Source organism: Colletotrichum acutatum (genome assembly GCF_030867785.1).
Source record: "Colletotrichum acutatum strain CBS 112980 chromosome Unknown BDZ83scaffold_51, whole genome shotgun sequence".
NCBI classification, from domain to species: domain Eukaryota; kingdom Fungi; phylum Ascomycota; class Sordariomycetes; order Glomerellales; family Glomerellaceae; genus Colletotrichum; species Colletotrichum acutatum.
Window position 1 is genome coordinate 162,998 of NW_026849045.1, and position 26,360 is coordinate 189,357.

The window sequence follows — 26,360 nt, forward strand, 5'->3', positions numbered from 1 at the left end:
AGATGTCAACTCCATGTGTGCGGGAAATACGTGGACGGAGTAATCGCGCGAGCACGCGTGGTCTCGCGTGGTCTTGGCTGTAGGAGCAAAAAGAGAGGGAAGGAAAAAGGGCACATACATACCTTAATACCTGTCGTTACGATGGATGGACGGATGGAATGGATTTCAACGGCGGTTTTACGGACGAGGAAGCTCAGCAAAGATGAACTGAGCAATCTTCATACACAACCCAATTGTATTGCACGCATTTCTGGCAAATACCGACGAAGCGAAATCAACAAACCTCGAACGTTTTACTTCCTTTTTTATACTTATAAATAAGAGCAATCATCTTCATTGAAATTTGGCATACAAAGCTCTCACAGTGACTGCCAATTCGTTCTTCCTAATGCATCACAACTTAGTAGGTGGCTGTGGGGAATACAGGTAAACGTAACTAAATAAGGGGGGTATCTCATGTTCGTCAAACAGACTACAATCCAAAACTCGCTCTCGTCTCCTTCTCTTGAACCTGCTTCTTCCGCATCGCCGCCGTCATCATCCTCTTCTTCCTGCGAATCCCGCTGATCCGCTTCCAAACCCTCTCCTCCGCCGTGCTATCCGCCAAAACATGCCTCCTTAAGACAGCGCCACCGATGGAGGCGCCGCTGCTGCTCTGGCTTCTTCCACCGCTCCCACTTCCACTTCCAATCTCACTCACGCTGCTACTCCCACTACCGCCCCGATGCTGTGGTATACGACCCCCACCTATATTCTCGCGCTCAAACAACCCCATATCGACCTTGCGGTATCGCACCTCGTACTGAACCCACCTCTCGAGGCCAGGCAACCCGACGCCCAACGTCGGCAGGGCAAGCATCCTTAGCACCTCCTCGCCCGTCTTCTCGTCGCGGTTGACGGCGTACAGCGCGGGGAGCGTATACCGCACTTTCCCCGGCGCGAACCGCTTCAGAATGCCCTCAAACTCTGCCCTGCGGTCAGCGGCGCTCATGGTGGTGCCGGTGCTACTGCCGCGACCGCCCGTGATGCCTAGTCCGGGCGCGGCCCGAATCTCTGCCTCTTCTTTGCTTTCCGGTTTCTCCCCTCCTTCTACCCCGTCAGCAACAGCAGCAGCCTCGCTCCCACCACCCCCAAGACCCTCCCGAAAAGCCTTGCCGTGAATCGGCGCAAACGGCGCGATCCGGAAATACGCCTTCACCCGACCCCTCACCCGGATCCAGAACCGCCCGTCCCAGAGCTTGAAGCGCCGCCAGGCGTACCACCTCCTCGTCTCGCGGAACCGCGGCTGCGGGAGCGGCAGGCGGTCCAGCGCGGCGAGACGCTCGCGCGACATGTACTCTGCGTCCTCAGGAGATTCCCACTGGGTGGGCGGGAAGGTCGGGTGGCGGTGCTTGTCGCTGATGTTGGAGGTCGTCGTGAATGTCGTTTGCGGGAGCGGGTGCAAGGAAGGGTAGGGTTCGCGGACGAGGTACCATTTTGAGGGGGCGAGGGGGAGGAAGAGGATGGAGGCTTGGTTGAAGGCTTTTGGTGCCGGTGGAGGTGTTGAAGTTGAGGGAGAGCCTTCCACAAGAGTGGGAAAGAGTTTGGCGACGATGTTTTGGAGGGATGTGTGTTGAGGAGGATTCCGATCGGGCGAGACGAAGGCGACGAGTCTCTTTACGATGAACCCCGCGACGGCCCTCCGATGCGCGAGCCGTAGCTCCCTCCTCACGCCATCGTTCGCCGACTTCCTGCCCCTCTCGCGCCCGCGTCCTGGACCGGGTCCAAAGACACCCAGCTCAGGAAGCCGAACGACGAGCGTCCCGACATTCGGCTCGAACTCTGCAATAGCCTGCCTCTTGATCCACCGCTCAGCCTCCTGCTCCAGACCCCTCAGCTTCGCCCCGCACCGCGCCGACATCCTCAGCACATTCTCCTTGCGCAAGGCCGCGGGCAGACGGTGATTTCGCACCATGTGCCGCACCGCGTTCCTCGTCGTCAGCGTCACGTCTTTATTGGTCGCGTCCTCGAACCAGCGCACGTTATTCGCCTCGCACGTCGCAATCAGCCGGTCCTTGCCGAACTCAAGCAGCGGGCGATAAATCATCACCCCGGCATCCTCAGTGCGCATCCTCGTCATGTTCCGCGCCGCCGCCGCGGCCCTCGCTTTCGCGGATGCCGAACTCGCCGCGGAGAAGAGCCAGTCGCTTCCAGAGCTGTCGTCTTCGCCGCCGACATAAGGGCCCTCATGCCACCCCGTCTGTAGACCAGCTCTCAACTCGGCACCGTATAGCTCCAGATCCAGCTCAGAGACAAGCTGCCGCCGCATGTGCCTCCAATCCCGCTTCGGCGGCCGGAAGCTGATCTGCGGCATCCGCATCATCTGGTCGTCAACGTGTCCGCTCTCGTAGACGCCGTGCATGTCATAACACTCTGGTATATTCCCGGCCTTGAGCATCCCTCTCAGCCCGCGGCTGCCGTGACCGGCGAGCAACCTCATCAGCACGGTCTCGTACTGATCATCCTGATGATGCGCGAGAAAGATGCTCTCAACGTGCATCGCAAGACACAGCGTGCCGAGCCGGCGGTACCGCACCCTCCTCGCGAGGCTCTCGACGTTGGGCAAAAGATTCGGATCGCCTGTGACGCCCTCCGCCTTCCAATTCACCGTGTCCCACTGTGGCCGTATATGCCTGAAATTCCGCAGCTCCTTCACGACGGCCAGGGCTTCCTCGCGGGACCCCTCGCGCAGGCCATGGTCAATGACGTAGGCTGAGATTTTGGCCAAGGGGTTATCGACGACGCGCATGAGGGGGTTGATCTCGCGTAGCTGGTTAAAGAGGTAGGCGAGGGCCATGGAGTCGACGCCGCCCGAGATAGCGAGGCCGATGCGGCGCGGCTGGGCGGTGCGGGCATGGGGGAAGCGCGGCGGGGTGGCGGCGCGGAGGGCGTCGAAGAACTCGAGAAAGGTTATGGGCTTCGGGACCGGGTGGAGGATGAGATGGCGGGCAGCTGCCGCCGCCGCTGCTGTTGCGGTCGCCGCTGCGGTCGCGATCGGGGGGTTGGTGAAGGCCATTCCATCGCCTCTATGCTGTTGTGGTTTTGTTCTGTGCTGTGTCTCGGGTTCGATGAAGTTATCGTGGGTTTCCGTTTCTTGGGATGGTGCAATTGACGAATCAACGGTTGGCAGTCTCCAACGTGACGATGGGATAAGGGAAATGGAGCTTTCACCCGAGTAAGTCCCCCACTGCCGGAATCACAGAGCTCGGGCTCTTCGGAGGAAAGATTTCCCAAGCTGAGGTGCTCCCGTCACTTCCAGGCAAGCAGCGATAAGGATAAGGGAGCTCCCCCGGGCCCCGCGCTCGCTGATAACCCACCTTACCGAGCGGCGAGAGCAATTCAGACCTCGGAGAGTCGGAGCTCTAGCGCAAAGACCCCTGCCCTTTTTTTTTTCTGTCGCGTTACGTACAGGGACCGATTGAGCTCCGATATCTAATACCTCACGATACCATTCTCATCTCCTTCGTCATTCACTCCAAGTATCGTCTCCCTCTCAATTGACACAAATGTACTCTCAGTCGTCATAACATTCGGCCCGCCTCTCTATCGGCCATCCATTCTTTCGCATATCCAAGTCAATTGACTTTCGTCCGGTTGCCCTCGGTTTACATCCGTCAGCGTCCTAATTCTCGGCGCAATTCCGAGCACGCGACCCGACGATCTCGACGTCCACGAGGCTACCACCACCATCCGAGCCGTACCCTATCGAAGACATTCAGAGAGAAAAGGAGGAAAACCAAACTCTCTAAGGATCTACCCCCTCACGTGAACCACCTCCCACAAGCCACCCAAACCGCAACCATGTCCACCACCAACCAACCCCCCTCCTTCACAACAGCCCTCCTAGCAGGCGGAATAGCAGGCACAACAGTAGACCTAACCCTCTTCCCCCTCGACACCCTCAAAACCCGCCTCCAGTCCTCCGCAGGCTTCTTCCCCTCAGGCGGCTTCACCGGAATCTACCGCGGCATCGGCTCCGCCGTCGTCGGCTCGGCCCCCGGCGCCGCCTTCTTCTTCTGCACCTACGAGGGTTCCAAGTCCTTTATACACTCCCGCCTCCTCGCACTCTCTTCTTCAGGATCAGCATCGTCATCCACAAAACCAGCCTGGATCGACCCGGCAACCCACATGCTCGCCGCCTCCCTGGGCGAAATCGCCGCCTGCGCAGTCCGCGTCCCCACCGAAGTCGTAAAACAGCGCGCCCAAGCAGGCCAGCACGGCGGCTCCTCCCTCCTCGCCTTCCGCTCCATCCTCTCCCAATACTCCTCGGGCGGCGGCCTCTCCGCCGTCTGGCGCGAACTCTACCGCGGCTGGTCCATCACCGTCCTCCGCGAAGTCCCCTTCACCATAATCCAGTTCCCCCTCTGGGAACGCCTCAAGCGCTGGGGCCGCGAGCGCAAACAGGCCAAAAACTACAAACTCGACATCGACCCGGCCACGGGCGCAAACACCCGCCAACAAACGCAGTACGAGGTCAGCGCCGTCGAGAGCGCGCTGTACGGCAGCGTGGCTGGCGCCGCGGCGGCCGGCATCACGACCCCGCTCGACGTCCTCAAGACGAGGGTGATGCTGAGCCAGCAAAAGGAGAAGATTGGCGATATCCTGAGGACGATTTACAAGGAGCACGGGATCCGGCCCTTCTTTGCGGGTATCGGGCCGAGGGTCATGTGGATCAGCATCGGGGGGTCCATCTTCCTCGGCAGTTATCAGTTTGCGTCAAACACGTTGACCGGCGCCGTGATATAATAATCTTCCTTCTTGAGTGTCTTGGGTGGTGCGTGTAATGGGACGCATGGTTGTGCGCAAACAAGCATAGAGGCGCACGATGTGTAATACGCTGGATAGACGGCGAACCGGCCATGTGAAAAGGGAACAAGAATTTCTGTATTTGGGGGCCCTCAACTTGCCCTCCCGCTGTATAAACATACGCTTCGGGCATGCAGCCAGAAGGGCTGCCTGCGACTTGACAACTTTTTCGCTATGTACATTACTGAAAAACGCCATTATACCCGTACTGACTAGACATCACAGGCCATGGCCATTTGACTCACGTCGTACAGCAACGTGCAACTCTCGTGACGAAAATGCCCACTTGTACTTTGTGGTCCACGTGCCATCTCTATGCCAGTGGCACTCCCTAGTCGGCCGCACCCTGTCCACCATTCGAGACTATCGCGAGGCCGAGGCAGCCCTAGATGTCCCCCATGACCGTGGCGGAGTGAGTTCAGATGGCGCACGTTTCATGTACTGCTCTTGGTTGGCTTGCTTTACCACAATCATGGTTTTGAAGCTTTGCGGCGGCCGCATCTTTTGCAAGCTCACTTGGAGGTGTGGTCTCCCTTGCCACCAACCTGCCACTCGAGACAGAGACTATCCTGTCGTTGGAGGCGTTGCGGTGCCTGTTGATGGTGCAGGGTCAGATTCCGCTGCTGACGGTGCGACCGCGGCAGGCTCGGGTTCCGCCTTGGGAGCCTCCTTGATCTCCTTGATCTCCTTGCGCCCATTTGCCTTGTAGTGAAGTTGAACGTCATTGCCACCCTTCCAGATGTGAGCTCGTAGGGTTGCAAGGGTCATCGTAATGGGTAGTAACTAAGCCAGGTTAGCAGAAATCGAGCAAGGTGCATGCATAGGACACTTGCCTGTTCGTTGCAATACAGCTCCAAGTACTCGTGAGGCAGGAGAGCATCCGGTTCTGGGTTCTCTGGCTGGGGGTCGATGCGTTCCGCAACGTAGGCCAAAATCTTCTTAACACGTAGCATCCTGTTAGCATTGAGACGGTTGTTGCCATCCGTTGTTGCAATGTCGGGCAAGCTGTTCTGCCATGGCTGAAGGACGAATGAGACCTTAACAGGCTCCTTAATAGGGATCTGGTTCTGGAGCAGCACCTCGCCCAACCACATGGGACCGCACTGCTCAATGACATCCGCCCCCTGGCCGACTGTCTCAACAGTACCCTGATAGATGTTGGCACTTCCACCAGTCGTCTCTTCTTGGAGGACAACCTTTGTACCAGGAGGCAGTTTGAGCACCGGTGTGTCATTTGCCAAGCTTGGCGTAACTTTTGTCTCGATGAGCTTCTCGGGATTCTCAGTCAGTGACTTGTCGTAATCATTGCGAATCTTCTGGATGGCGCCCAGGAAACTGTCATCGACTTCCTTCTCGTGGGTTGATGATGCCTCGGATTCTTCAGCCTTCTCGTCCACCACAGCTGGCTTCTCCGGCGCAGTGGTCGACGCCGATCGTCCACTCTTCTTGCTACCAAAAGACATGCCCATGCCCATGCGGAATTTCTTGCCAAACGGTGTACTGGGCGACTTTCCGTTGGTTGCATCTTTGTCCTTGTCTTTTTCCTTGTCCTTATCCTTCTCCTTGTCTTTGCCTGCGTCTGCAGGGGTCTTGGCATCGGGAGCCGCTGTTTGCTCAGCAGGCGTTGCTGGTGCTGCGGTAGGCTTCGAAGCGCCTTCGATCGGCCCAATGGCGCTTGTGAAATAGTCTTCTCGCTCGGTTGACGGCCGGCTGAACTGAGATGATTTGTTGTCAAGAGGGCTAGATGGAGTGGCTGCTCCTTCTGGCACGTCGTGAAGGCGGCCAGAAGCTCCCGGCGTGGCGAGGCCAATAGCCATGCCAGGCGTCATGGGGTAGTGAGAGCCATTCGCACGTGGTGTCGTTCCTGAGCTCTCATCCCACGCATTGTCGGTCGGAATCGCTATTGACGAAGGGGGGTTTGCACGGCTTGCTTGTAGTCTCCGTTCGACAGCTTCGTTGAGTGTGGCACGGTACGCTTCATCGCGTTTGATTTCCTCATCAATCAAACCAGCAAACAGGTAGCGAAGGATCCATTTGCCGAGATTGACTTATGTTCATGGTCAGCTTGTGGTCGTTCCTAGTCTCGCGGATATCTTACTTCTCTGGTCCTCCCGGAACTCTACCGGCTCCTCCAACTCCAGGTCATCCGCATACATCTCTGCATCGAAGCAGTTGAATGGTTCCAGAACCACAGTGAGACTTCCGGAGCTGATGTCGATGGAACACCACGGAGCTACAGCTTCCGTGGTGTTGACTTCTATTTCAACGTCTTCTAGGTGCTTTTTCGCAAACTTTTGAATGGGTTTGCACTGCGAGAATTAGTGATTCATCCTCGGGCCACACAAGCAGCCAACATACCTTGATGAGATCCCACATGAGAACGTCACCAGCCGTGTCTAGCGTCAGGACTCTCCTCCTGTCGTTCAAGAACCTGTGCTTGACCAAACCAAACTGACCCTCAATGGTCTCTTCTGGGTTCTGGTTGATGGGCTCGGTCCCGTGCGGCACATGATTCCCAACTGCAGGCGGAGATTCCGGGCCGGGGTTGGCTTGGACCGGGAATGTTGCAGTGTTGGAGATGCGTAAGATGGATCTTGGTGAGATTTCCTTCTTTGGTGGGTTCGCAGGCGGAGGACTCGAGGGTTGTCTCGTTCTCGAAGCCGTCGATGCAGCCCGCTGGCGCTGGAAGGCCTCGGGAAGCTGCAGGTCAGGGCCTGTGTCGATATTGGACCACCGGTTGATCGACGAAGTGTTGGTCGCCGTCCAGATGTAATCGCCTGCCGCCACAACCTTGCTGATCGAATGAGACTCGTGGGCGACAGCAACAGAAATTCCGTCGTCGAGGTCTTCGAGGTTCCCGCGGACGTCTGTCTTGACGACAAAACCAGACCTGTCACTACTGTAAAAGGTGCCCAGCTCAGGGTCGTCCGAGAAGAGCGACCAGACGCTGTCTTCGTGCATGGTGAACGTGTACATACAACGTCCAGCCGTGACACTCCATAGCTTGATCGTGTGGTCGGAACTGGCCGTAAGCACCTTGTCACCGGCCTCGTTGAGCAGGACGCCGCGCACGTTATCCGTGTGGCCGACGAACTTGGTCACTCTCTTGCCGGAACGAGGGTCCCATAAGCGCACAACGGACTCGGGGCCACCGTTGGCCATGATGCTGTGGCCTACGCTCAAGGCATAAATGGAGCCCTTCTCCGCAACCTCGTCCCCCTGGGTGTCAATCTCGAGAGTCTTGCCTCCTCCGTTCAAGTCCCACAGGTATATCTTGCGATCGAAGCCGCCCGAGGCGACCCAGTTGACGGAGCCGCCAGGGGGTGTAGCAACGCACTTGACATAGTCGGCGTGTCCTCCAATGGTCGCGGCGATATCGTTCGTCTCGGAGTGTGGGCGCCAGACCTTGACTGTCAGGTCATTGGAGGCGGTGACGACGGCGGAGTTATTGTTGGCGAGGACAATGTCGTTGATCCACGCCATGTGCGCCTGGGTCTGGGAGCGGAAGGCGGTCTTGGTCTTGGTCTCGGGGGGTGGTACGCTGCCGCCGGTCTGGAGGTTGAGGTTGAGGTCCCATGCGCAAATGTAGCCATCGCGGGCTCCCGAGTATCTGTTTGCGAGCAGAGCAGTGTCAGCGGGCAGCGGCGCAGAGAGGAGGAGTAGAAGGTGGTAGCAGGAGGGCTACGGTTCGCATCACGGGTCTCGGGATCTTACAGGATGCCATTGTCCTTGTCGACGGCGAGGCCATTGACGCCTAGCCTGTGGCCGCCGCCTTGCGAACCAGCTGGGAGCTCGAGGACTATTTGACGGTATGGGATTAGCAAGCGAGGCCATTGACATTCTCGAGGAACGCTACAGACAGGCCCGAGTCTCGCGATGAAGGTCAAGACTCGAGGTACTCGTCCTGGAGGACGTGCGGGGTTGCGGTCGCCGACCTCAGCCAACATGCGACGGCAGCGCAGCGGGCACACGAGCACCAACAGCAAGCAAAGCGGCACGGACAGAAGATGCACACACGACAGACATACCATAGCTGACCCTCTGGCGCGCTTTCTTGGCCATTTTCGAGCGGTAGCGCGGGTGGGATATTCGATTACGGATTACGCATGCAAGAAAGAAGAAACAATGCAATGGGGGAAACGGACGATGCAATGCTATAAAGGGAAGAATATATGAGCGGTCGGGTATGTGAGCTCACTCGGGTGGTGATGCTGTGAGAATGTAGCCGTAGTGGTGGTGGTGGTGGTGGGAGTAGTGAGGTAAGTGGTAGCAGTAGGTAGTAATTGGCTGCGGCTGGAGTTATGGGGGTGCCTGCCCAGGTATGATGTATTGGTGGATTGCGACGGGGCCAAGCGGGGAGGACCTGAGCCAGGAAGATGGGGGGAGGGAATGATGGATGGGAATGGGAATGGGCTCAGCGAATGCTGCAAGGCTTAAAGGCGCATTCGTACCTACGCCGTACACATAGTGAGGTGGGCTGTAAGAGGCAAAAGGGGTGTGAGTGCGCGTCGTTGGGTGTCTGCAATCTGCAACCGCATCTGCACCTATACCGGTTGGTGTTGGCGCAATCCAACATGTTGGAAGGATTGGGATCCATCACTGTCACCTGAGGCCGGGGTACTTTCTCTTCGTGGGTGCGAGGTGCATGGGGTAAGGACCCAAGGCAGGTAGATAAGGGGGGCAGTCAGGTCAGGGTACCTCTATTCGTACCTTTGCAAGGTAACGAAGGTATTCATGACCATGTTCCGTCAGAGCATCAGAGGTGAAGCAATTGAGTTTGGCTGGCACCGTCACACTCGCTTTCTAGGACCCCTGATATCGTCTTGCCCATCTTATGATTGCATCGATCTGCGCATGAATGCTCCAACAACGGGACGAACCTGCCGTTGATTTGTCTGGCTGTTGGCGTTCCTCTTCCAAAGTCTGACTGAATCCTGCATTATGCGTCTTATTCTGCCTAGGTACTTGTACAGTAACATTGAACAGACCATCCGTACCTACCAAGGCGTGCAAGGCAGGTACTTCGTACCTTTGGGTGGAAAAGGTACGTAGACCGGGATCCAGAACAAATCTGACAGACGCCAGACAATCCAAGTAGCACATGGCTCTCCAATTAGCGCCCAAAGTGTCATGTGTCGTTTCTGTAGTACGACGGCGGCAGACAAGACCCCTCTTTTGGACCAGCTCATTCAGCTATGAGGAGGTAATCAAACACAACTAATGAGACACACTCATCAATCGAGAAGTCTGCCAGTCTTCAATTTGTCTCTGGAGACGGGAGATCGAGTCTAGAAGAAATCGGTGGCTGGCGCATTCCCCAAGTTCAAGCCACCGACCCTGAACCGTCAGACAGAGGTGCCAACCCCGAAAAAGAAGAAAAGAAAGCATGGACCCGCCGATCCCCCTCCCTCGGTGCTCTTTCCCCCACAGTCCCTTTCCCCGTCTTGCCCCACGCGTCCGTGTCACTTCGGCGCCGGCCTCCACCACCAACATCCATCATTAACATCACCATCACCATCTCTGATCATATCAACATTGGCGTGGAACTGAAATCATTCTCATCAAGACCAGAAAATCTCAATTGATGTCGTAACTCGTCCTCCGATCCGGGGGTATCATTCCTAAAGTCCATCCCAGGCCCAAAAAAAAAACACTTTCCTTGCTCTTCGTAATTGAACGCCTTTATAAACCACTCCTCCAAACTCCATGGCCAGTTGCTGCCCCCAAGAGGATTAGCTGAAGAGATTTCGAGCTGTATTGGGTAGCTCTCAATCCTCCAGATCCATCCTCTTGGTGGCAGCAACCAGCGTCTCCAACCCCATGATGCTGGTTCTCACACCCGCCGGCATATCGGCAACCCCCGCCATTCGCTCAGCTTCTACATCACCGGCCTTGGTCAGTCATCATTTCCTAGCGAGTACGCCGCATGGTATATGCGTATTGAGAAGAATGGTGAATAATGGGGATCCGTTCACAGTAGAAATGTAGTACCGGATACAACCTTGAGAAAAGCTGAATCATAAAATAATCTTTGTGCATAGAGTTCTAGGCAAGGCATAATCGCCGAACCAAGATCGAGACAGGCATCTTTGATAAAAACAAGAAGAAGAAAAAAACAATCAAAGACAAATATTAAAGTAAAAATAGAAACTCACCCAAAGCCTCAGCAGCCCGCTTCTCCCTCTCCGCCCTCTTACAAGCACCACACAGCCCAGACACGGGGCGCGTGGCAAACCGGGGCCGAGCGCGACACTCCCGGAGCGGAATGTCAAAGGGCTCCTTCTCGGGCAAATGAACAGGCATGTTGAGAGTGAGCTCGCCGTGGAGGGTCCTGTAGGTGCCGAATCGCGTGGTGCTGTCGCCGGTGCGGGTGCGGACGCACTCCATCATGTTTTGGTACTGCTTGTGCATGCAGGCCGTGTGTATGGTGTAGATGTAGGTACACATCTTATTTTGTTCTTTGGGGTAATTCGGTTTGATTGAAGTTGATTCTTTGTGGATGGTTGAGTTTGAGTCGATGGGTGGTAATGGGTATTGTTTGTAGGTTACTGAGTGAGTTATCTGTAGTCCCTTGATTGCCCTGACTGAATTGATGATATTAGATCTGACTGGATGTAGATTTGAAAGGTCGTACCCAAAGAAGGCGGTGGAAGGTATCTGGTCCGGGGTGGCTGTGGATTGAAGTGAACTTTCTCGTTTGCTGGGTATTGAGTGAGATTCTTCAGCTGTCTTTTGACTGTGATACTCTGGAATGCAGTATTTGCTCAAAGCTGACTTGAATTCTCGATACTGTGGTGAAAAAGTAGGCGGAAAGTGAGCCTGGTAATTCGTTTGTCGTTGGTTGGAAGGGTGAAGCTTGTATGCGACCTGCCGTCAATCTCCCTTTTTGCTCAAAAGACGTACGACTTCTTGGTGATATATGGATGGAGCAGAAAGAATGAATCGACCAGTGGTCCAGAGAAGAAAAGAAAAAGGGTGGGAAGAAACTCTTTCAAGAAAGGAAGGCACGCTTGGTGGGAGGGGAAAAAATATGGTTGGCGATGTGGTTGATATGAGTTCTCGTCCGGATGGTGTAGATACTGAGAATCGCGTGGCCCGGAGACGGGGTGAATGAGGCAGTAGGAGCCCGGTCGGAGGCCCATAACCGGTGCGGAAGAATAGATTCAATAGAGTATTCTGGTTAGCTCTTCTGTATATTCATTATGCATCAGATCCTGGGCTCCCTGGCCACGACCATCTGACTGACGGGCTCAGTACAGTAAACCAAGCCGGCCTCAACTTGCTAGCCTCATACTGAAAGATGGATGCTTCTTGCCGTTCCGGTAGACATCGAGCTCGACAAATCCTCTGAATTTCTCTGGCTTCTACAGACTGAACTCAGAACATGTCAGCAGTGGACAATGAGAGGCGATGCTCTTTCCCCCTTGTTACAGGCCATCGAGTCTTCCATACACAATCACAGTTCATGAGCAGACCAAAATCTTGTAAACAAATCAAAGTCCCAATTACCATTTTTGACCATCATGATTTTTGATGAACGCGACGCCGTGCTGACCAAAATCTATTCTCACAGGAACCATGCCATCTCAGCAATAATAAGAACCTCTTCTGCCCATTTTCTTCTCATCATCATCCACTGACACCCCTCTCAAGGCCCCTCCTCACCGCTTCTTATAAAACCCACCAGTACCGCTCTGCTGGTTCCTAGGCTGACTTCCATACGCCCGTCTCCCTTGCGTCTTCTTATCCCGACTCATGCTCGCGCCCACAGTAATATCCACCCTCGGCGGCGTCGAGAAGCCAAACGACTTTGCAACCTTGGCCAGATCCAGCTTATTCACGTCAAACACGGTGCGCAGCGAGTGCGACGCGTACGCGTGCAGGTAGGAGCGGTAGCCGTCCTTGGCGCTCTTGTTGAGGTAGTAGTTCTGGTTGATGAGCTTCTCGAGCAGGGACTGGATGTTGGCGACCTTGTTTGCGGGGAAGTCGAACTCGACGACGGGCACGCGGGCCTCCTTGAGGTGCGTCAGGAAGCCGACCTCGCTGGGCTGGAGGAACATGAGGGAGCGGCCCTTGCTGTTGGAGCCGCGGGCGGTTCGGCCGACGCGGTGGATGTAGTCGCGCGGGTCATCTGGGGGGTCGACCTGGACGATCCAGTCTACTGCGGGGATCTACAAGTCTGTTAGTAAACCACGACATCCATGATGAAGGTTGTGAGAGTGTGACTTACATCCAAACCACGAGCGGCAACGTCGGTGCAGATGAGCGTACCCTGCTTGGCATTGCAAAACTCGAAAAACGTATTCGTCCGCTTCTGCTGCTTCTGCTTGCCGTGCAGATCCAGCACCGGCAAATCGATATAGTTGAGCAGCTCGGCGTGGTACTTCACCGAGTTACAACTGCTGAAAAAGACAATAACCTTCTTCTTCAAGTTGCGCTTCAGGAACGAGAACAGCAGCAGGAACCGCTTATCCGCGTCGCAGAGGACGTACCCCTGCTCCAAGTTTGCGACAGTGCTGTGCTCCTGCTTCTCGTCGACGTTCACATACAACGGGCCCGGACGGAGCGAAATGCGCGCCAGGTCCTCGACCTTTGTCGTCTGCGTCGCGGAGAAGAGCATCGTCTGGCGGTCGTTCTTTGGCAAAATCTTGACAATCTGCCGCATCTCGTCCTCGAAACCGATTTCCAATATCCGGTCGGCCTCGTCAATGATGAGTGACTTGAGGTTCTTGAAGACGAAGGGGGTGTTTTGCAGGTGATCCAGCAGGCGGCCGGGCGTGGCAATCAACAAGTTGACGCCCTTTTGCAACTTGTCCGCCTCGGCGCGGCGGTTCGCGCCGCCGATGACGATACCGTACGTCTGGGAGTGGTGCGCCATCAGCTCGCGCGCGACGCCGAAAATCTGCAGCGCCAGCTCGCGGGTGGGCGAGACGACGATGACGCCCGTGCCGTTGCGCGGCTTGAAGCGCAGGGCGCTAAGCATCTCGACGGCGGGGATCAAGAACGCGAGCGTCTTTCCAGAACCCGTCTTGGCTGCTCCCAGAACGTCCTTGCCACTCAGCAAAGGGGGGATACCCCGCCTCTGGATCTCCGTCATCTTGGTGAAGCCCATGTCGCCAATGGCCTTCATCGTCTTCTCGGAGAGGTTGAGCTCGGCGAAATCGTGGGCCTCGGCGCCGGCGGCGGGCGGGAGGGAGAGCTGCTGCGCGTTGGGGATGTCGTTTTCGCCGTCGGCGGTGTCCTTTGCGGGCGCGTGGACGTCGTCGTCGAGGTCGGAGCCGTTGCCCTCGTCTTCGTCGTCTTGTGCAGTCTTGAAGTTGGCGGCCGCCGTCTCCTCCTCGTTCTCTACATCTTCGGCGTCGCTTTCTGCCTCGACTTCCTGCTCCTCATTGTCGGATTCCGGCTCGGGCTCGGGCTGCTTGCTGCGCTTCACCTTCTTGGACTTCTTCGCGGGGGCCTCTGCGGTCGTCGAGGCGGCGGGGACCTCTGCCTCGGCGGCTCGCTTTTTACTGGAGATCTTCACGCCATTGGAGTCGCGTGACTTTCTCTTCTTGCTCGTGGCGGCGTCCATGTTGTGTGGTTTTTGTGGTGGTTCTTTGCAATGCGAAAATTGCGTTGTAGAAAACCGTGCAGTGAAGGCGGCCAGAAGGGACTTCTCTCAAGCTGCTCCCAAAAGTGTCGACCCTCACCCGCCTGGGAATTTTTTTTCTTATCGGTCTGAAAAGTCTGGGTTGATAACGGAGGTGGTTAATCCACCCCGAGTGGAATGAAGTGCGGGGCAAACGGTACGTACCTGGTGCTGAAGGTGGGATTTGTGAACACCCCCATCACTTGAATACAGACGTTCCGGGCTTTTATGCGCCTAGAGCAGAGCCAGACATCGAATTCAAGCTTTTCATCTTATTGTCGAGGCCATCACGGTATAAGCCATCTCGAACGATGATTCCTAACGTATGACTCATATCAGATTCAATGCTGATTCCTCGATAACGAGATGCTTGAGCGTTCCGCTTGGCCGTCATCTTTAAGGTCACTGCAAACGTAGACATTATCGAGCGATTCTTCATCAATAAGCTACCTCGAAGATCACAGCTTCGCCATCGGAACGAACTTTTACACTTGCCTGGTTCTCAGTCTATTGCTGGGAGACTCGTCGAATAGTTGTCGAGGATGTGTCTGAAATTGCCGTCGAACTAGCTCTTGTGGGACTTGTTACACGCGACTGGACGAAGGTAACAACATAGACTTTGTTGATCAACGTTATCTACAATAGTTCCCAATTTCCATCCTCGGTAAGAGCAGGAACGTAGCAGTTCTGATGTCAGTCACGGCCGAGAGAAAATGCCATTGGTACCTAACGCAGGTACATTCATCATGAAGCTATGAAACTCGAAAATTAAAGGGAACATGTAGAGGACACCAGCCGGGGAAAGACTTCCACCGTCCAGTCCCTCGTCACACCCGGACGGATGTCAAACGGTCCTTGGTCCAACCCGAACCTCTATGCCGGTGTCCGCAACCACTCAAACCGCCTGCGTAACCCCCCGTCCGATCGATGCAATTTTTGTCCCCTCCCCTATCGTTCCCTTTCATTTGATTGTGAATTGTCGAACCTTGAAAACATTTGTCCTAGAGTAGTTGTAGGATCTTGAGCAAGTGCAAAGTAATTGAGATACCGGACCGTAGATGCATCGCGACAGTAATTGCAAGACTCTGAAAGCGTGGGAGCCCACTTCTGGGTGAGAAGTGTAAACAGAGTGATGCAGTCGCCGTGTTGACGTTCGTCTGGTCCAGTCAAAAAAGCAAGGAAATTTGTTCCATCGAGAATGGGTGTCGGGTTCCCTCCGACGTGATATGCCACCACTCTCCGCGTTTTTTTTGCCGCCGTCCCTGTAATAGGTCATCTTTTCTTTCTCTCCGTGTTATCCTTAAACGCCATCGTGAACCGAGTGGAATATGCCGAGAAGTGGAGTCTGAAAACGTCGTCGTCGTCAAGAGAAAAAAAAAAGAAATCCTTCGCGTGCGCAGATCTGGAATCGATCTCGAACTGTCTCAATCACAGAGACTGTGACCACAAGACAGTCACGCCTGCGTCCGTTTCCCTCGAGTTCCTATTCCAATCCTTTAGTCAATCTTGGTCCACAAACCAATCTCAAGGACTCTTTTCACGTACACTCCGCAATCGGGTTCTCGTGCTTGGCCGTAGAACCCTTGCCACGCCAGGTGCTGACCGCGGGGATGTTAGCCTCGTAGCGCACCTCCTCGGTTCCGTAGGCGCGTGGGGTGAGCTTGATGAGGGTGTGCAGGGGCACATTCATCCAGGGGCTGTCGGCCTGGCTCTTGTTCATGAAGTAGGCGTAGATGCAGCGCAGCACGGCCTGGTGGGTGACGATGAGAATGTCCTCACTGCGCTCGAGCTCCATGATGATGGGCTCGAGGCGGATGACGACGTCGCGGTACGACTCACCGCCGCGGTAGCGGTAGTTGTACTTGTCCTCGTCACGGGCGGCGAAATCCTCCGGGAAACGGTCCTTGATTTCCTGGTAGGTGAGGCCGTCGCAGACGCCGGAGTCGAGCTCGTCGAGAGCCTTCCACTGCAACTGGTTGTAGTTAGGAGGAAGGAAGCGGGCGGTGGCAATGGTGCGCTTGAGAGTCGAGGTCCAGACGGTCAGGGGACGGTCGTCCTGTGGGTTAGTCAGCAATTTAGACGCAAAAGACACATTTCTGGAATGACTTACACCGACTGAATCGCGGACGAGCTCAGGAAGCTTGCGCGCATACTGCTCACCACGGGGAGAGAGCGTAGTGTCGCCACCAATGCGACCATCCAAGTTGTACATGGACTCTCCGTGCTGTTCCCCATTAGCCAAGACTCAACAGCGCAAAGTCAGTGATACATACTCTAGAGAGCCAGATGGAGCGAGGGCGAATGTGCAAGTTCATGAGGTAGTAGACAACGCGACTCTGAAGGTAGTCCTGAATGCGGTTGATGATGACTTGCTTGCCGACATCCATGATCTTCAGGTAGGTGTACTCGTTCTCATCACCGTCCTCGTCAAGCGTCTTGTAGACCTTCTCGTAGTTGCGAATGCGGTTGCGGAAGTCAAGCGCGGCTTCCTCGGGGTCCTGTCCCTGGTAGTCGGGCGAGGTAGTCTTGACGTCGCGAATGTTGGCCATGATGAGGTTCTCGTTGTCGCACTTGCTCTCGACGAAGAGGACCTCGATGCCCTCCTTGGTGCAGATGTCGAGAACCCACTTACGACGCTCCTTGGTGGAGTTGGTGGCATCGAGGATGCCAATGACGCCGCCCTGGCGGAACCAGGCCAGCATATCCTCGATGGCCTTTTCGGCCGCGGCGCGACGTCTGCGCTCGCCCTCGGTGTTGTAGAAGTCGAAGAAATCAGCCGAGGGGTGCGCATCCTCCTGGCGGCGGTAGCTGCCGACGTTGAAGGTCTTTGCCTTGATGGAGAGCCAGCCCAGATAGCGTTGCGCTGAGCCAAACATGTCAGTGTCAAATAATCGGAATATCGACGCCATAGATATGTGCTGAAGCGGCAGCGGCGTCATTTGCTGAATATTCTCTGCAGAAATACGCAGCTGGAATATTTACTCACCTTTCTGAGCGATGAAGCTCTTGCCCCGAGCGGGCAGACCAACCATGACGACGCATATCTTGGTATCTTCCACCTGAATGCCTATGCCGTTAGTCTTGGCCGGCATCTTGACGCTGTGCTTTTTCTCGTTCTCTCTCTCTCTCTCTCTCTCTCTTTTTGGTAGTTGTCTGAGCGGAAATCGTTATGACGAGACAGAAGGAAAAGGATGTTGTAGAGGCTGAAAACACGTAGGCATGAGAAGGAAGCTGGAGATGAATTGAGTGGCGTGGAAAGAGAAGGCGTGGAGGAAGGCAGCTCGCGTGATGCTTCCAGCTTGTGGCAGTAGCTCTACGCCCAAATAGGCGGGACCCCTCGGGTGTAACTCTCGGGGCGGGTGCGGTGACTTTGGGACGGGGGTGACGGGGACGACGGGGGTTAAGGGTCACTCTGAGCCGGACGACATGGAATTGCTGAAAGAAGTGGAGTAGGACGTCCTTGTCTCTTTGACTTCTTTGATAACAATACTGGCAATGTGTAGGGACTAGGGAGAAGACTGAGCCAACGGCTGTGGTTCGAAACGTTGTTTGCTGAAGAATTCCGTTTGCAGGCAAAGACAAGGTATGGATGTAATGGTAGGTAGAGAGAGGTATGGGTATGTGTAGGTGTAAGGAGATGCAGAACCAGCACACTTGAGGTTGCACAGGGTTTGGAGAACTATGATGTAGTGAGGAGAAGAGAGTGACCTGATGTTAGGTGAGGTGAACGGTGAGGGTGGAGGGCATAGAGTAATGAGTGGATGGGCGACGTGAATGAGTACGTGAAAGTGTGAAGGGGATCGAGAGAAAGGTACGTAAAACATAGGTAAACGAGGAGGGGGAAAGGCGCAAGAGGACAAGGGCTGCCGAGAGGATATCCCGAGGAACAAGAACATCAAAGGTACTTGGTAGGCAATGGAAGCTTCGCAGAATCGACTTGGCTGCCAGCAAAGAGCCGAGTGCAGCAAGTACCTTGCTTCTTGGTAGGGTAAGTACAAAAGAGTCAAGGTATGGAATCGCTGGACTCGGCAGTACCTTGGACGAGACTCAGACCTCAAGAACAAACAGCGGGCGCAACGACGGCAACGGCCATGATGGAGAGACCAGAGACATCGGGCTCAGCTCATCCATCAGGTCAGTTTGCCCAGTTCAGATATCAAGTCCACCACTGGATGAACTGATGCGACATGTGCCTTGCCGGGGGGATGGGACCGCTGTTTGTACGGAAAGGTATCCGTAGCTTGTAGATACCTAGGGTAAGGTACTGGAGCAGAGCACTGCTTGCTTGGTGACCCCATCTATCCGCATGTATCTTTGGGGATCCCAGGAGTGACATGTGCCGGGTCACTACTACCGAAGCAGTGGGCATACGATTGTACTATCTGGGAGGTCGGGTAGCATACCTAGGACCTGCCCTCTAGCCCGAGGCCGTTGGATCAAGGACGCCAAACAGAATGAAAGGGAAAGAATAGTCCCATCTTCAGGACGTCCCGTTCGCCCGTCCGCAACTGAGATCACGAGCAGCAGCTTCACCAGCTACCTTGAGCAGACACAACAAGATGGATAAGGTGTCCCTTTAGCTGCATGTACCTAACTGGGTATGCATGCAGGGCAGGTCATTTGTTCCATTGTGCGCAACGGCAGAGGCCGCCGTTCCCCCCTCGCGCGGCTTCTCGTCGGTGGTCTGCCCGCCCCTCCATCATAGAGGACCACGGACCCCATGCCCCGGGGCGAACTCCAATCCCCCCCCCCCTCCCATTCGGGTGCCCCTCATTCTGCCCGCCTTTCCCCGGTACCCCTAGCCCACTGGACCACTGAAAGGAGAGCTCGAGTCGAGGGCAGAAGCTCCAGCTTGAAGTTCCAGCAGCTCAGCGCAGACTTTAGCGGGCCATCCCCGCATCCACTTCAGTCACCGGGACATGTCGCATCCTGATCCCGCCCAGCTTGAGCTTTGAGGTGCCAGTTCGCCAGTCGGCTTTCTTGGTTCACCACCCTTCCAAGAGCCAAGAGGGCAGCTCTCACCGAGAACAACCGAGGTGGACATCAGACCACGTCGAAGTGATCGGTTTGACTTGCCAGGCATAGCCGGAGCCTCCTCATGACACCAGGTACTTCGGAATTCGATAGAGGGCCTTTTCGCGATGACGAGGATGCAAACGAGAAGGTCCCTTTCTGTTGAAGAAGGAAAGCCAAATTCCAGTCCGCTTGAACTTCCCATTTCAACCACAAATCTTCATAAGAGTGCCCTTTCTGGTGCCATCAAACGTCTCGACAACTTTGCCAATCGTTTCACTCCAATTGTCGATCTGCTGGCCAGCCACTTCCGGCTGCGGCTAATCGCCAACACGTAGAGTCCACAGAACACTCGACTTTGCATCGCATCGACCACTTGGCCGACAACAAGAATCAGAGTCATCCAGGTCCCCAAAGCTCTCGAGGCTCAATTGAGCAACCCAATGGCCACTAACATCTGACCCCCACGAAAACCCGCCAGGGGAAAAGGTCACCCGCGATAAGTCTCCTGACCGCGCAACATGAGAAATTTCACCGCCGCACTTGCTGGGGGAAACACCTCCATCCGCATAGGAGTCTAGGCTTGAACAATTGTTCCAGGGGTCGTTTTCTCTCAATGCCCAGCAGGCCAGCTCCGAATAAGCAGGTCCAACCGGCCGGGACTCGGATCCAACAAATCGGCGCGATTGCCAGATCGTGTCAAATAGTCCAGATGGAAAAGGGCTAGGGGAGGGGTCCTCCATCGCTGACCAACACCCCTGCGTGATTATTCACACCGCCAGGAAGCCATCAACTGGGCAAAGGTGGAAAAAAAAGTCACTTGACGATGCTCGTGAGAAAGCTGGTGCACTGCAAACAAGACAACTGAAATCCGCGCAAACACAACAGGAAAACGCCTCGAAAAGAGTATCAAAGCTCTTGAATACTAAAAGAAAAGAAGGCTAAGAAATTCGATAATATCGTACCTTGCTAAAGCTCCAGGTATGCTGTCGTCGAGGCGTCTTCTTACTCTCGTCGGCGCTGTTTGCCGGGATTACTCCGATACCCATGATGGATGGCTAGGCTGCTTGGAAACTGGGCTTTGGTGGTTCGCTGGGTGATTCGGGAATGCCTTCGTCCAGGTCGCTCTCCGGGCTGGTCAGGTCGGAAGAATACTATTCCAGTCTTTTTTCCCAGAATTGTTGCCGACCACGGGGGATGTCGGAGGGTTTCTAGAAGATCGGTACAGCGACTGCCGAGTAACCGCCGCACACCGCAAACGATGGGGGTTGAGACGATACGATCTTGACGGCGAAGAAGACGTGGCGCAAAAGAGGTAGGAAGAGGACCGCGAAGAAATCTGCAGAGGAGAAGAGAAGGAGAGGACTGGCCTCTGAAGCAGCAGCAGCAGCAGTAGCAAGGTCGGTATCGCTTGAAAGGAAGTCGGTGAGGTGTGAGTAAGTGTTGCCGAGGGGCCTGGATCGTGAAGTGTTGAACCAAGTGGCAGAATTCAGAGCGCCATCGCAGTGACCTCACTGAGGTGTCTTATCGATAAGGACTCCAGGCCTCGATAAGCCCTTGTCGCCACTCCGATAAGTCCCGACCCGAGCACCGGTTTCAGTCTCGTCCACTGTGGAACACCGCCTGCGCTGGAACTGCCGCTGTCTCTGACCTGAAATCACACTTCACCAGGCTGCCCCGGGCGCCGACGAGGAGGCCAGGATGCTAACCAAAACGATTACAAGCGAGCATTCAAAGAAAGTATGAGGCAAGTGGCATTCATTAGACTGAACCCTATCTCACCAGTACAATTACAACTCTGTGTAACCTACTATGTCTTTGGCCAACATGACCCCAAAACAACCTCAGCAAATTCATCCCCAATCTTGGTGAACAGCCTATATGAACTTGAGTAGTCTCAGTCCGAACCTCAAATGACCTGATGAAGTGTCCTCGAAACTACCAAACCGCTGCTTGAACTTCTACTTCTCCGGGAGCTGAGGAGTGGCACCGTAGGTTTCGCGACCGTAGAAGCGAACCTGACCAGCACCAACGTCAAAGTAGGCTTCGACATTGTGAAGGAAGACTGAACCCAGGATGTACGGACCCTTGCCACCGGTGGTAATACCGATCTGGCAGTAACCCGTGAGAGGGTCCACCAGTCCGTGGTAGATGAGATCCACGGGATTGATGAAGAAGCTCGCGCCTTCGATGATGACGGCTATCTTGGGAGCAATGGCATCGCAAGGGGCAAAATATCCGCCATACTGGAACAAGTAGATGGCGCTGGGGGAGAAAGACCTGGCAATAGCCTCAGCTGTGGGCGGAGGCACGTACATGAGCGTCGTGCCGGTGTCGACAATGTACAGGTACTTCTTGGTGTCGCTCGTGGATCCCCAACGCAAGCCATCAACGAGGATGGTGTAATATGAGTATTGCCAGCTACCGTCGGGACGCTGTGAGTTGATGCTAGTCTTCAAGATTGTAAGTCATACTGAGATGCCATCCCGTTTTAGCCAAAACTTACAATGATGAGATCGGTATAGGCCGTAGGGCCAGTGATTGGCAGACCAGTGCGGCCACCCCATCCAATTACGCCAGACGAATTGCGGACGAGAGAAACGCTGAAGGCATCTGAAGAGAGTCCTTGCTGAACCATGCTGGTGAAGAAGGGCGAGTATGGGACCTGGAAAGCAGGGCGATCCTCATTCATGTCGCCAGTGAAAGCACTAGTGATGGAGGGATAGGCGAGACCGAGAACACCGTTGGTGTAGTTGTTGCCCATCCAGTACGTCTTGTTGGCCAGGCCGACCTGCTGTTGTTTGACGACGATACCGGCCACCTCGATGTCGCTGTAACCCATGGGGCCAGATACTCGCTCGCCAGAACCGTAGCTCAAGGCGAAGTGGACATCCTCGACAGGGCCATATTTGAAGTCGTCAATCTTGTCCGGTCCAAAGCCGCAAGATTCAGGGGAATAGACAGCAGTTCCTGACAGGTTGGTACAGGTCAGATTGGAACTGGTGGCCCAGGTGTCGCTGCTGCCGGTGTCGAAGATCATGTTGATGAGCTTGCCGTCCCAGGTAACCTCGACAGCATATTGGGTACCCCAAGGAGACAAGGCTGTGATGTTCTGGTAGCTGGAAGAGAGATCTCGAGGTTGGGCAGCGCCCAAGGCCGTGGCGGCGTTATGGCCGGTGATTCTGCCATGGAATGGCTTCAGTTTCTGGGTGCGGCCAGAGACCTCATCAGGGGCAGCCTCGCGAAAGGCCTTGATGCGCTGGAAATTAACGCCTTTGAGAGGGCTCTTGATCTCGACACCAACACGGCGTCTATCCTTGGCCAAGACAACGTCGGCGGAAAGGAGACCAACTCCCAACAGAGAGGAGAGGATGTTGGCGACCTTCATGACGTCTTTGGGTCACGGAGAGAATGGATGAATGAAGGTGATTGAAAGGAATGATGGATGTAACAAGAGAAGGGACGAGACAGTCGAGCTACAGCTTGAGTCTCTTCTTGAAGAATGGACGAGGACGCTGCTCAAGTGTTGAGGAGAAGGAAAATTGAGAAGAGGTGGCTACGGTGAGGAAGATGAAGGGTTTTAGAAAAGGGGGACAGTCCTCGGACATGTGTTTGGGCTGGACGGTGACGACAGGAAGGCGCAGCGAATACGAAGGTGCTTTCCCTTCGGCTGGTCCCGTCTGCGTTACTTCCCTTTGGCTGAATTGTAACACTAGGAAAGCGTGTGTATGGCGGTGACTGCTAGAAGCTGGGAGGAGGTACGTAAGGTGGTTGCCATCGTAGATGACGGGAAGGGCAAGTACCGCTTGCCTTGAATCGTTTGCTCGGGATGCCACGTCCATCTTGGAAGGACCAGATCCACACGGAAACAGCGTACCTTCCTTTGATATCCTGGCCTCCCGTTGAGGAAGTTGCAGTTTGCCACTGACTCGGAAGGCGTTCGCGAGGTTCTCGTCCATATCATTGACACCTGGCTATGGAATCTCATAAACAACAACATCAAGAAGCTCATGGCTCATAGCCGAGACACGCAACGAGCCCCCAGTTCATACAGTCTCACTGCGCATAGGTAAGCTATTCGGTCCATTGATGTAGATCTCATCTAAATCTCATCTACGACTTGCTTTCCCTTACATATTGATACAAACGGGCCCGACGACCTCGTGTCGACCCATCTTTACGGATGTCGCATTGATTCGAGACAGAAGCTGATTCTTGCTCAATAATCTTCTTCCGGCTTGGATACTTTCCATTAAGCAAAGCCTAGCTCATGGTGATCGTGTTATTGTGAGGGGCATCCGCGATCCCCCTTAAAGCACATCTTGCTTATGGTCGGGCATAGGATTTGGGGCAATATGATTCATATATCCGTTTGAAAGAATGAGCAACTATTAAAGCCCAGCTAGGGATTCGAAACTCCGTCCCATTCAATTTGATTTAATTACACTAGGCGGATACCTGCAGCATTTGCCAGGTGTGCCATTCAGGTACCAGTATCACCAGACGTTACTCGGGAGTCGGCTAGCTCATTGAGCAAACGCAAAGAGTCTAAGACCGACACATGCTATCGGAAATCGGCTCGAGCAAACGTGACCGGGTCGAAACAGCATCTGTTGATCTCAGGTAGATAGCTTCTCGGGTTTAGAAAAGTCCTGCCTCGCCACTGCGCCATCAAGCCTCGGTAACACAAGATGGGTCCTATGTTTGTTCACGCTTGTCATTCGCGGCCAAGCCATATGCTCTCAACGTGCTGTCAACGTGTTGTGAAAGAAGATATATGAGTATACACCTGGGTCTCTATGCTCTCAGCCCTCAACCCCTGTCCGGCAGATCTGTTTGTTCCTCATGTCAAATGCGAGATGGCGCGCCATCCGCATATATCCTGCCCAACGTGCCACCATTGTCGTCATGCAGTATGCCCGGTCCACTGTCGTCGCCACCAATCGAAGTTCATTTCAACCGAGTCGACTGACACGAGACGCGACGTCCATCGAGGAGCCCCTGGAATTTGGGGCAATGCTGTTCACTACGGTTAATACGTAGGGTCCAACCTCAAAATCGTATTGAACAACCTCAATGATACATGGCAATGTCTGACGAGGACTCACAGCGGGCTCATGACATAATCACCAATGCGACGTGTCCCATCTTACAACATATGTTGCCAGAATAAAGTGCTGACAGCCCCGGTCTCAACTCCGGAGCTCAGGACCGATCGACGTACAAGAATCGGGGTCCATGTTCCGCCGGCGGGCCGCTGGACTGACTATGTTCGTAACACTCCGGTCTGACCAAAAGTGCCTCATTTTCCCATCATGAATTTGAAAATCATACAGAAGTGAAGCCAAGATCTCAACACGAATCCCTCAGGATTTGGTTGAGACATCCAGAGTCCCGTGCGGCAGGGATGGAAAGCCGAGGCACTTACCGGAAAGGGTAACCTAGCCAACTTTAACATGATGACGACAAGACCCGAGGATAGGGCTGAGAATGCACTGCCTAAAGTTCTTGAGGTGACCAGTCCATCCCATTGGAGCTCCGATCACCTTATATGTTAACCTCACCTCGTCTCCCTCCCTTATCTTTACCTTGAATGTTGACTGTAACCCTTCCCCAGGATTCTTCATCGGATAGTTGGTCGCCAAAAGCAACGGTCGCTGACGAAAGTTTCTCTCACACAACAACCCAATTCACACTCACCATGGCATCAAACCAGCCCACCGGTGCTGCTGGACCCCTGCCAGCCATGCAAGAGCTCTCACCAACGACGTTCCTCTACGACCCGCCCTCATCCGTTCCGGACCCGAACTCACCCAAGCTCGTCGCCATCTTCAGCTGGATGTCGGCCCAGGACGTCCACATCGCAAAGTACACATCGCGGTACATGGCAATGTACCCCTCCGCCAGCATCCTCCTCGTGAAATGCCCCTTCATCCACACCCTCTCCAACCGCATCTCCAAGCGGCAAATCAAGCCGGCGGTCCCCGTAATCCGCTCCCTAGCCGACTCCACCCCGCCGCCGGCTTCGTCCGAGACGGGGACGGGCCAGCGGGCCCCGCAGCTCCTCTTCCACGTTTTCTCCAACGGCGGCGCCACCAACCTCGCAAAGTTCCTGGAGCTCTACGCCGACGCAGACCGCGCCGGTCGTCTAGAGCTCCCGCCGCACGTGACGCTCTACGACTCCTGCCCGGGTGGATTCCACTGGATGCGGAGCTACCGCGCGCTCTCGGCCTCGATGCCGCGGATCCTGGCGCCGCTGGCCCACGTCTTCATCGGCTGGTTCTGGCTCTTCCACGTACCGCTCGGGCGAATCGGGTTCTTTGGCAAGATGTGGGCTGCGCTGCGGCAAAAGGCGCTGTTGGGCAGTGAGAGCCGGCGGGCGTATTTGTATAGCAAGGAGGATGAGATGATTTACTGGGGTGACGTGGAGAGGCATGCGGATGAGTCTGCCGAGGTCGGCTTCAAGGTCCGCAAGGAGAGGTTTGATGGGAGTCAGCATGTTGCGCATGCCAAGTTGGATTCATCGAGGTATTGGGGCCTTGTGAAGGATGTGTGGGACGAGGACTTGGTTAAGAAGAAGGTTGAGCCGCCGACGCCGACGTCGAAGTCTGCTGATGCCCCGTCAGAACCAACGCCCGAGAACGCTTCAGAAAATGCCGACAAGACTGCAGAACCTGTGAAGACAGCACTGGATTCACCGCGGACTGCGCCGGAGGCTCCAAAGGCTGCTCTGGAGCAAGAGACAACTAAAACGGCTCCTGAACCACCGAAACCAGCACCTCCGCCACCAGGGATTGCACCTGCGAGGCCGAAGCGGCAACCTACCCCGCCTCCAACCATCCAGTAAGCCGGCGATGTGTGTACTTCTGCTGGT

General features: G+C 55.0%; 10 protein-coding genes across 10 annotated transcripts; 4 read left to right on the forward strand and 6 right to left on the reverse strand.

The window, feature by feature from the left end:
• The first annotated feature begins 47 nt into the window (after nucleotides 1-47).
• Nucleotides 48-397, forward strand: BDZ83DRAFT_350606 (uncharacterized protein). The gene has a single exon (XM_060502521.1). The coding sequence runs from the start codon at nucleotides 142-144 to the stop codon at nucleotides 319-321; it is 180 nt and encodes a 59-aa protein (XP_060364552.1). The 5' UTR covers nucleotides 48-141; the 3' UTR covers nucleotides 322-397.
• A 147-nt stretch (nucleotides 398-544) lies between these two features.
• Nucleotides 545-3,055, reverse strand: BDZ83DRAFT_555677 (PP-loop family protein; the record flags this gene model as incomplete). The annotated part of the gene is made up of 2 exons (XM_060503519.1): nucleotides 545-701; nucleotides 768-3,055. Coding segments are annotated over 2 exons (2,445 nt in total), but the record flags the coding sequence as incomplete, so codon positions are not given.
• A 785-nt stretch (nucleotides 3,056-3,840) lies between these two features.
• On the forward strand, nucleotides 3,841-4,785 carry BDZ83DRAFT_578520 (mitochondrial carrier domain-containing protein; the record flags this gene model as incomplete). The annotated part of the gene is made up of 1 exon (XM_060505132.1): nucleotides 3,841-4,785. The coding sequence occupies one exon, from the start codon at nucleotides 3,841-3,843 to the stop codon at nucleotides 4,783-4,785; it is 945 nt and encodes a 314-aa protein (XP_060364554.1).
• A 312-nt stretch (nucleotides 4,786-5,097) lies between these two features.
• Nucleotides 5,098-9,048, reverse strand: BDZ83DRAFT_350628 (WD domain-containing protein). Its single transcript, XM_060502522.1, has 5 exons — nucleotides 8,560-9,048; nucleotides 7,204-8,455; nucleotides 6,944-7,154; nucleotides 5,679-6,892; nucleotides 5,098-5,628 (listed from the first exon to the last, which is right to left on the reverse strand). Exons 1-5 carry the CDS (start codon nucleotides 8,874-8,876, stop codon nucleotides 5,410-5,412), a joined length of 3,213 nt encoding a protein of 1,070 aa, XP_060364555.1. The 5' UTR covers nucleotides 8,877-9,048; the 3' UTR covers nucleotides 5,098-5,409.
• A 1,473-nt stretch (nucleotides 9,049-10,521) lies between these two features.
• BDZ83DRAFT_350663 (uncharacterized protein) lies at nucleotides 10,522-11,404 on the reverse strand. Its single transcript, XM_060502523.1, has 2 exons — nucleotides 11,001-11,404; nucleotides 10,522-10,723 (listed from the first exon to the last, which is right to left on the reverse strand). Exons 1-2 carry the CDS (start codon nucleotides 11,290-11,292, stop codon nucleotides 10,614-10,616), a joined length of 402 nt encoding a protein of 133 aa, XP_060364556.1. The 5' UTR covers nucleotides 11,293-11,404; the 3' UTR covers nucleotides 10,522-10,613.
• A 347-nt stretch (nucleotides 11,405-11,751) lies between these two features.
• Nucleotides 11,752-12,025, forward strand: BDZ83DRAFT_622864 (uncharacterized protein). The gene has a single exon (XM_060508344.1). The coding sequence runs from the start codon at nucleotides 11,765-11,767 to the stop codon at nucleotides 11,957-11,959; it is 195 nt and encodes a 64-aa protein (XP_060364557.1). The 5' UTR covers nucleotides 11,752-11,764; the 3' UTR covers nucleotides 11,960-12,025.
• On the reverse strand, nucleotides 12,025-14,645 carry BDZ83DRAFT_622866 (DEAD/DEAH box helicase). The gene is made up of 2 exons (XM_060508345.1): nucleotides 13,076-14,645; nucleotides 12,025-13,016 (listed from the first exon to the last, which is right to left on the reverse strand). Exons 1-2 carry the CDS (start codon nucleotides 14,414-14,416, stop codon nucleotides 12,507-12,509), a joined length of 1,851 nt encoding a protein of 616 aa, XP_060364558.1. The 5' UTR covers nucleotides 14,417-14,645; the 3' UTR covers nucleotides 12,025-12,506.
• A 1,365-nt stretch (nucleotides 14,646-16,010) lies between these two features.
• Nucleotides 16,011-17,565, reverse strand: BDZ83DRAFT_652161 (6-phosphofructo-2-kinase; the record flags this gene model as incomplete). The annotated part of the gene is made up of 4 exons (XM_060510506.1): nucleotides 16,011-16,529; nucleotides 16,584-16,697; nucleotides 16,747-17,336; nucleotides 17,460-17,565. The coding sequence occupies 4 exons, from the start codon at nucleotides 17,563-17,565 to the stop codon at nucleotides 16,011-16,013; spliced, it is 1,329 nt and encodes a 442-aa protein (XP_060364559.1).
• Nucleotides 17,566-21,447: 3,882 nt separating this feature from the next.
• On the reverse strand, nucleotides 21,448-22,874 carry BDZ83DRAFT_578629 (eukaryotic aspartyl protease; the record flags this gene model as incomplete). Its single annotated transcript, XM_060505149.1, has 2 exons — nucleotides 21,448-21,939; nucleotides 21,993-22,874. The coding sequence occupies 2 exons, from the start codon at nucleotides 22,872-22,874 to the stop codon at nucleotides 21,448-21,450; spliced, it is 1,374 nt and encodes a 457-aa protein (XP_060364560.1).
• Nucleotides 22,875-25,187: 2,313 nt separating this feature from the next.
• Nucleotides 25,188-26,333, forward strand: BDZ83DRAFT_578499 (uncharacterized protein; the record flags this gene model as incomplete). Its single annotated transcript, XM_060505129.1, has 1 exon — nucleotides 25,188-26,333. The coding sequence occupies one exon, from the start codon at nucleotides 25,188-25,190 to the stop codon at nucleotides 26,331-26,333; it is 1,146 nt and encodes a 381-aa protein (XP_060364561.1).
• Between the last annotated feature and the right edge of the window lie 27 nt (nucleotides 26,334-26,360).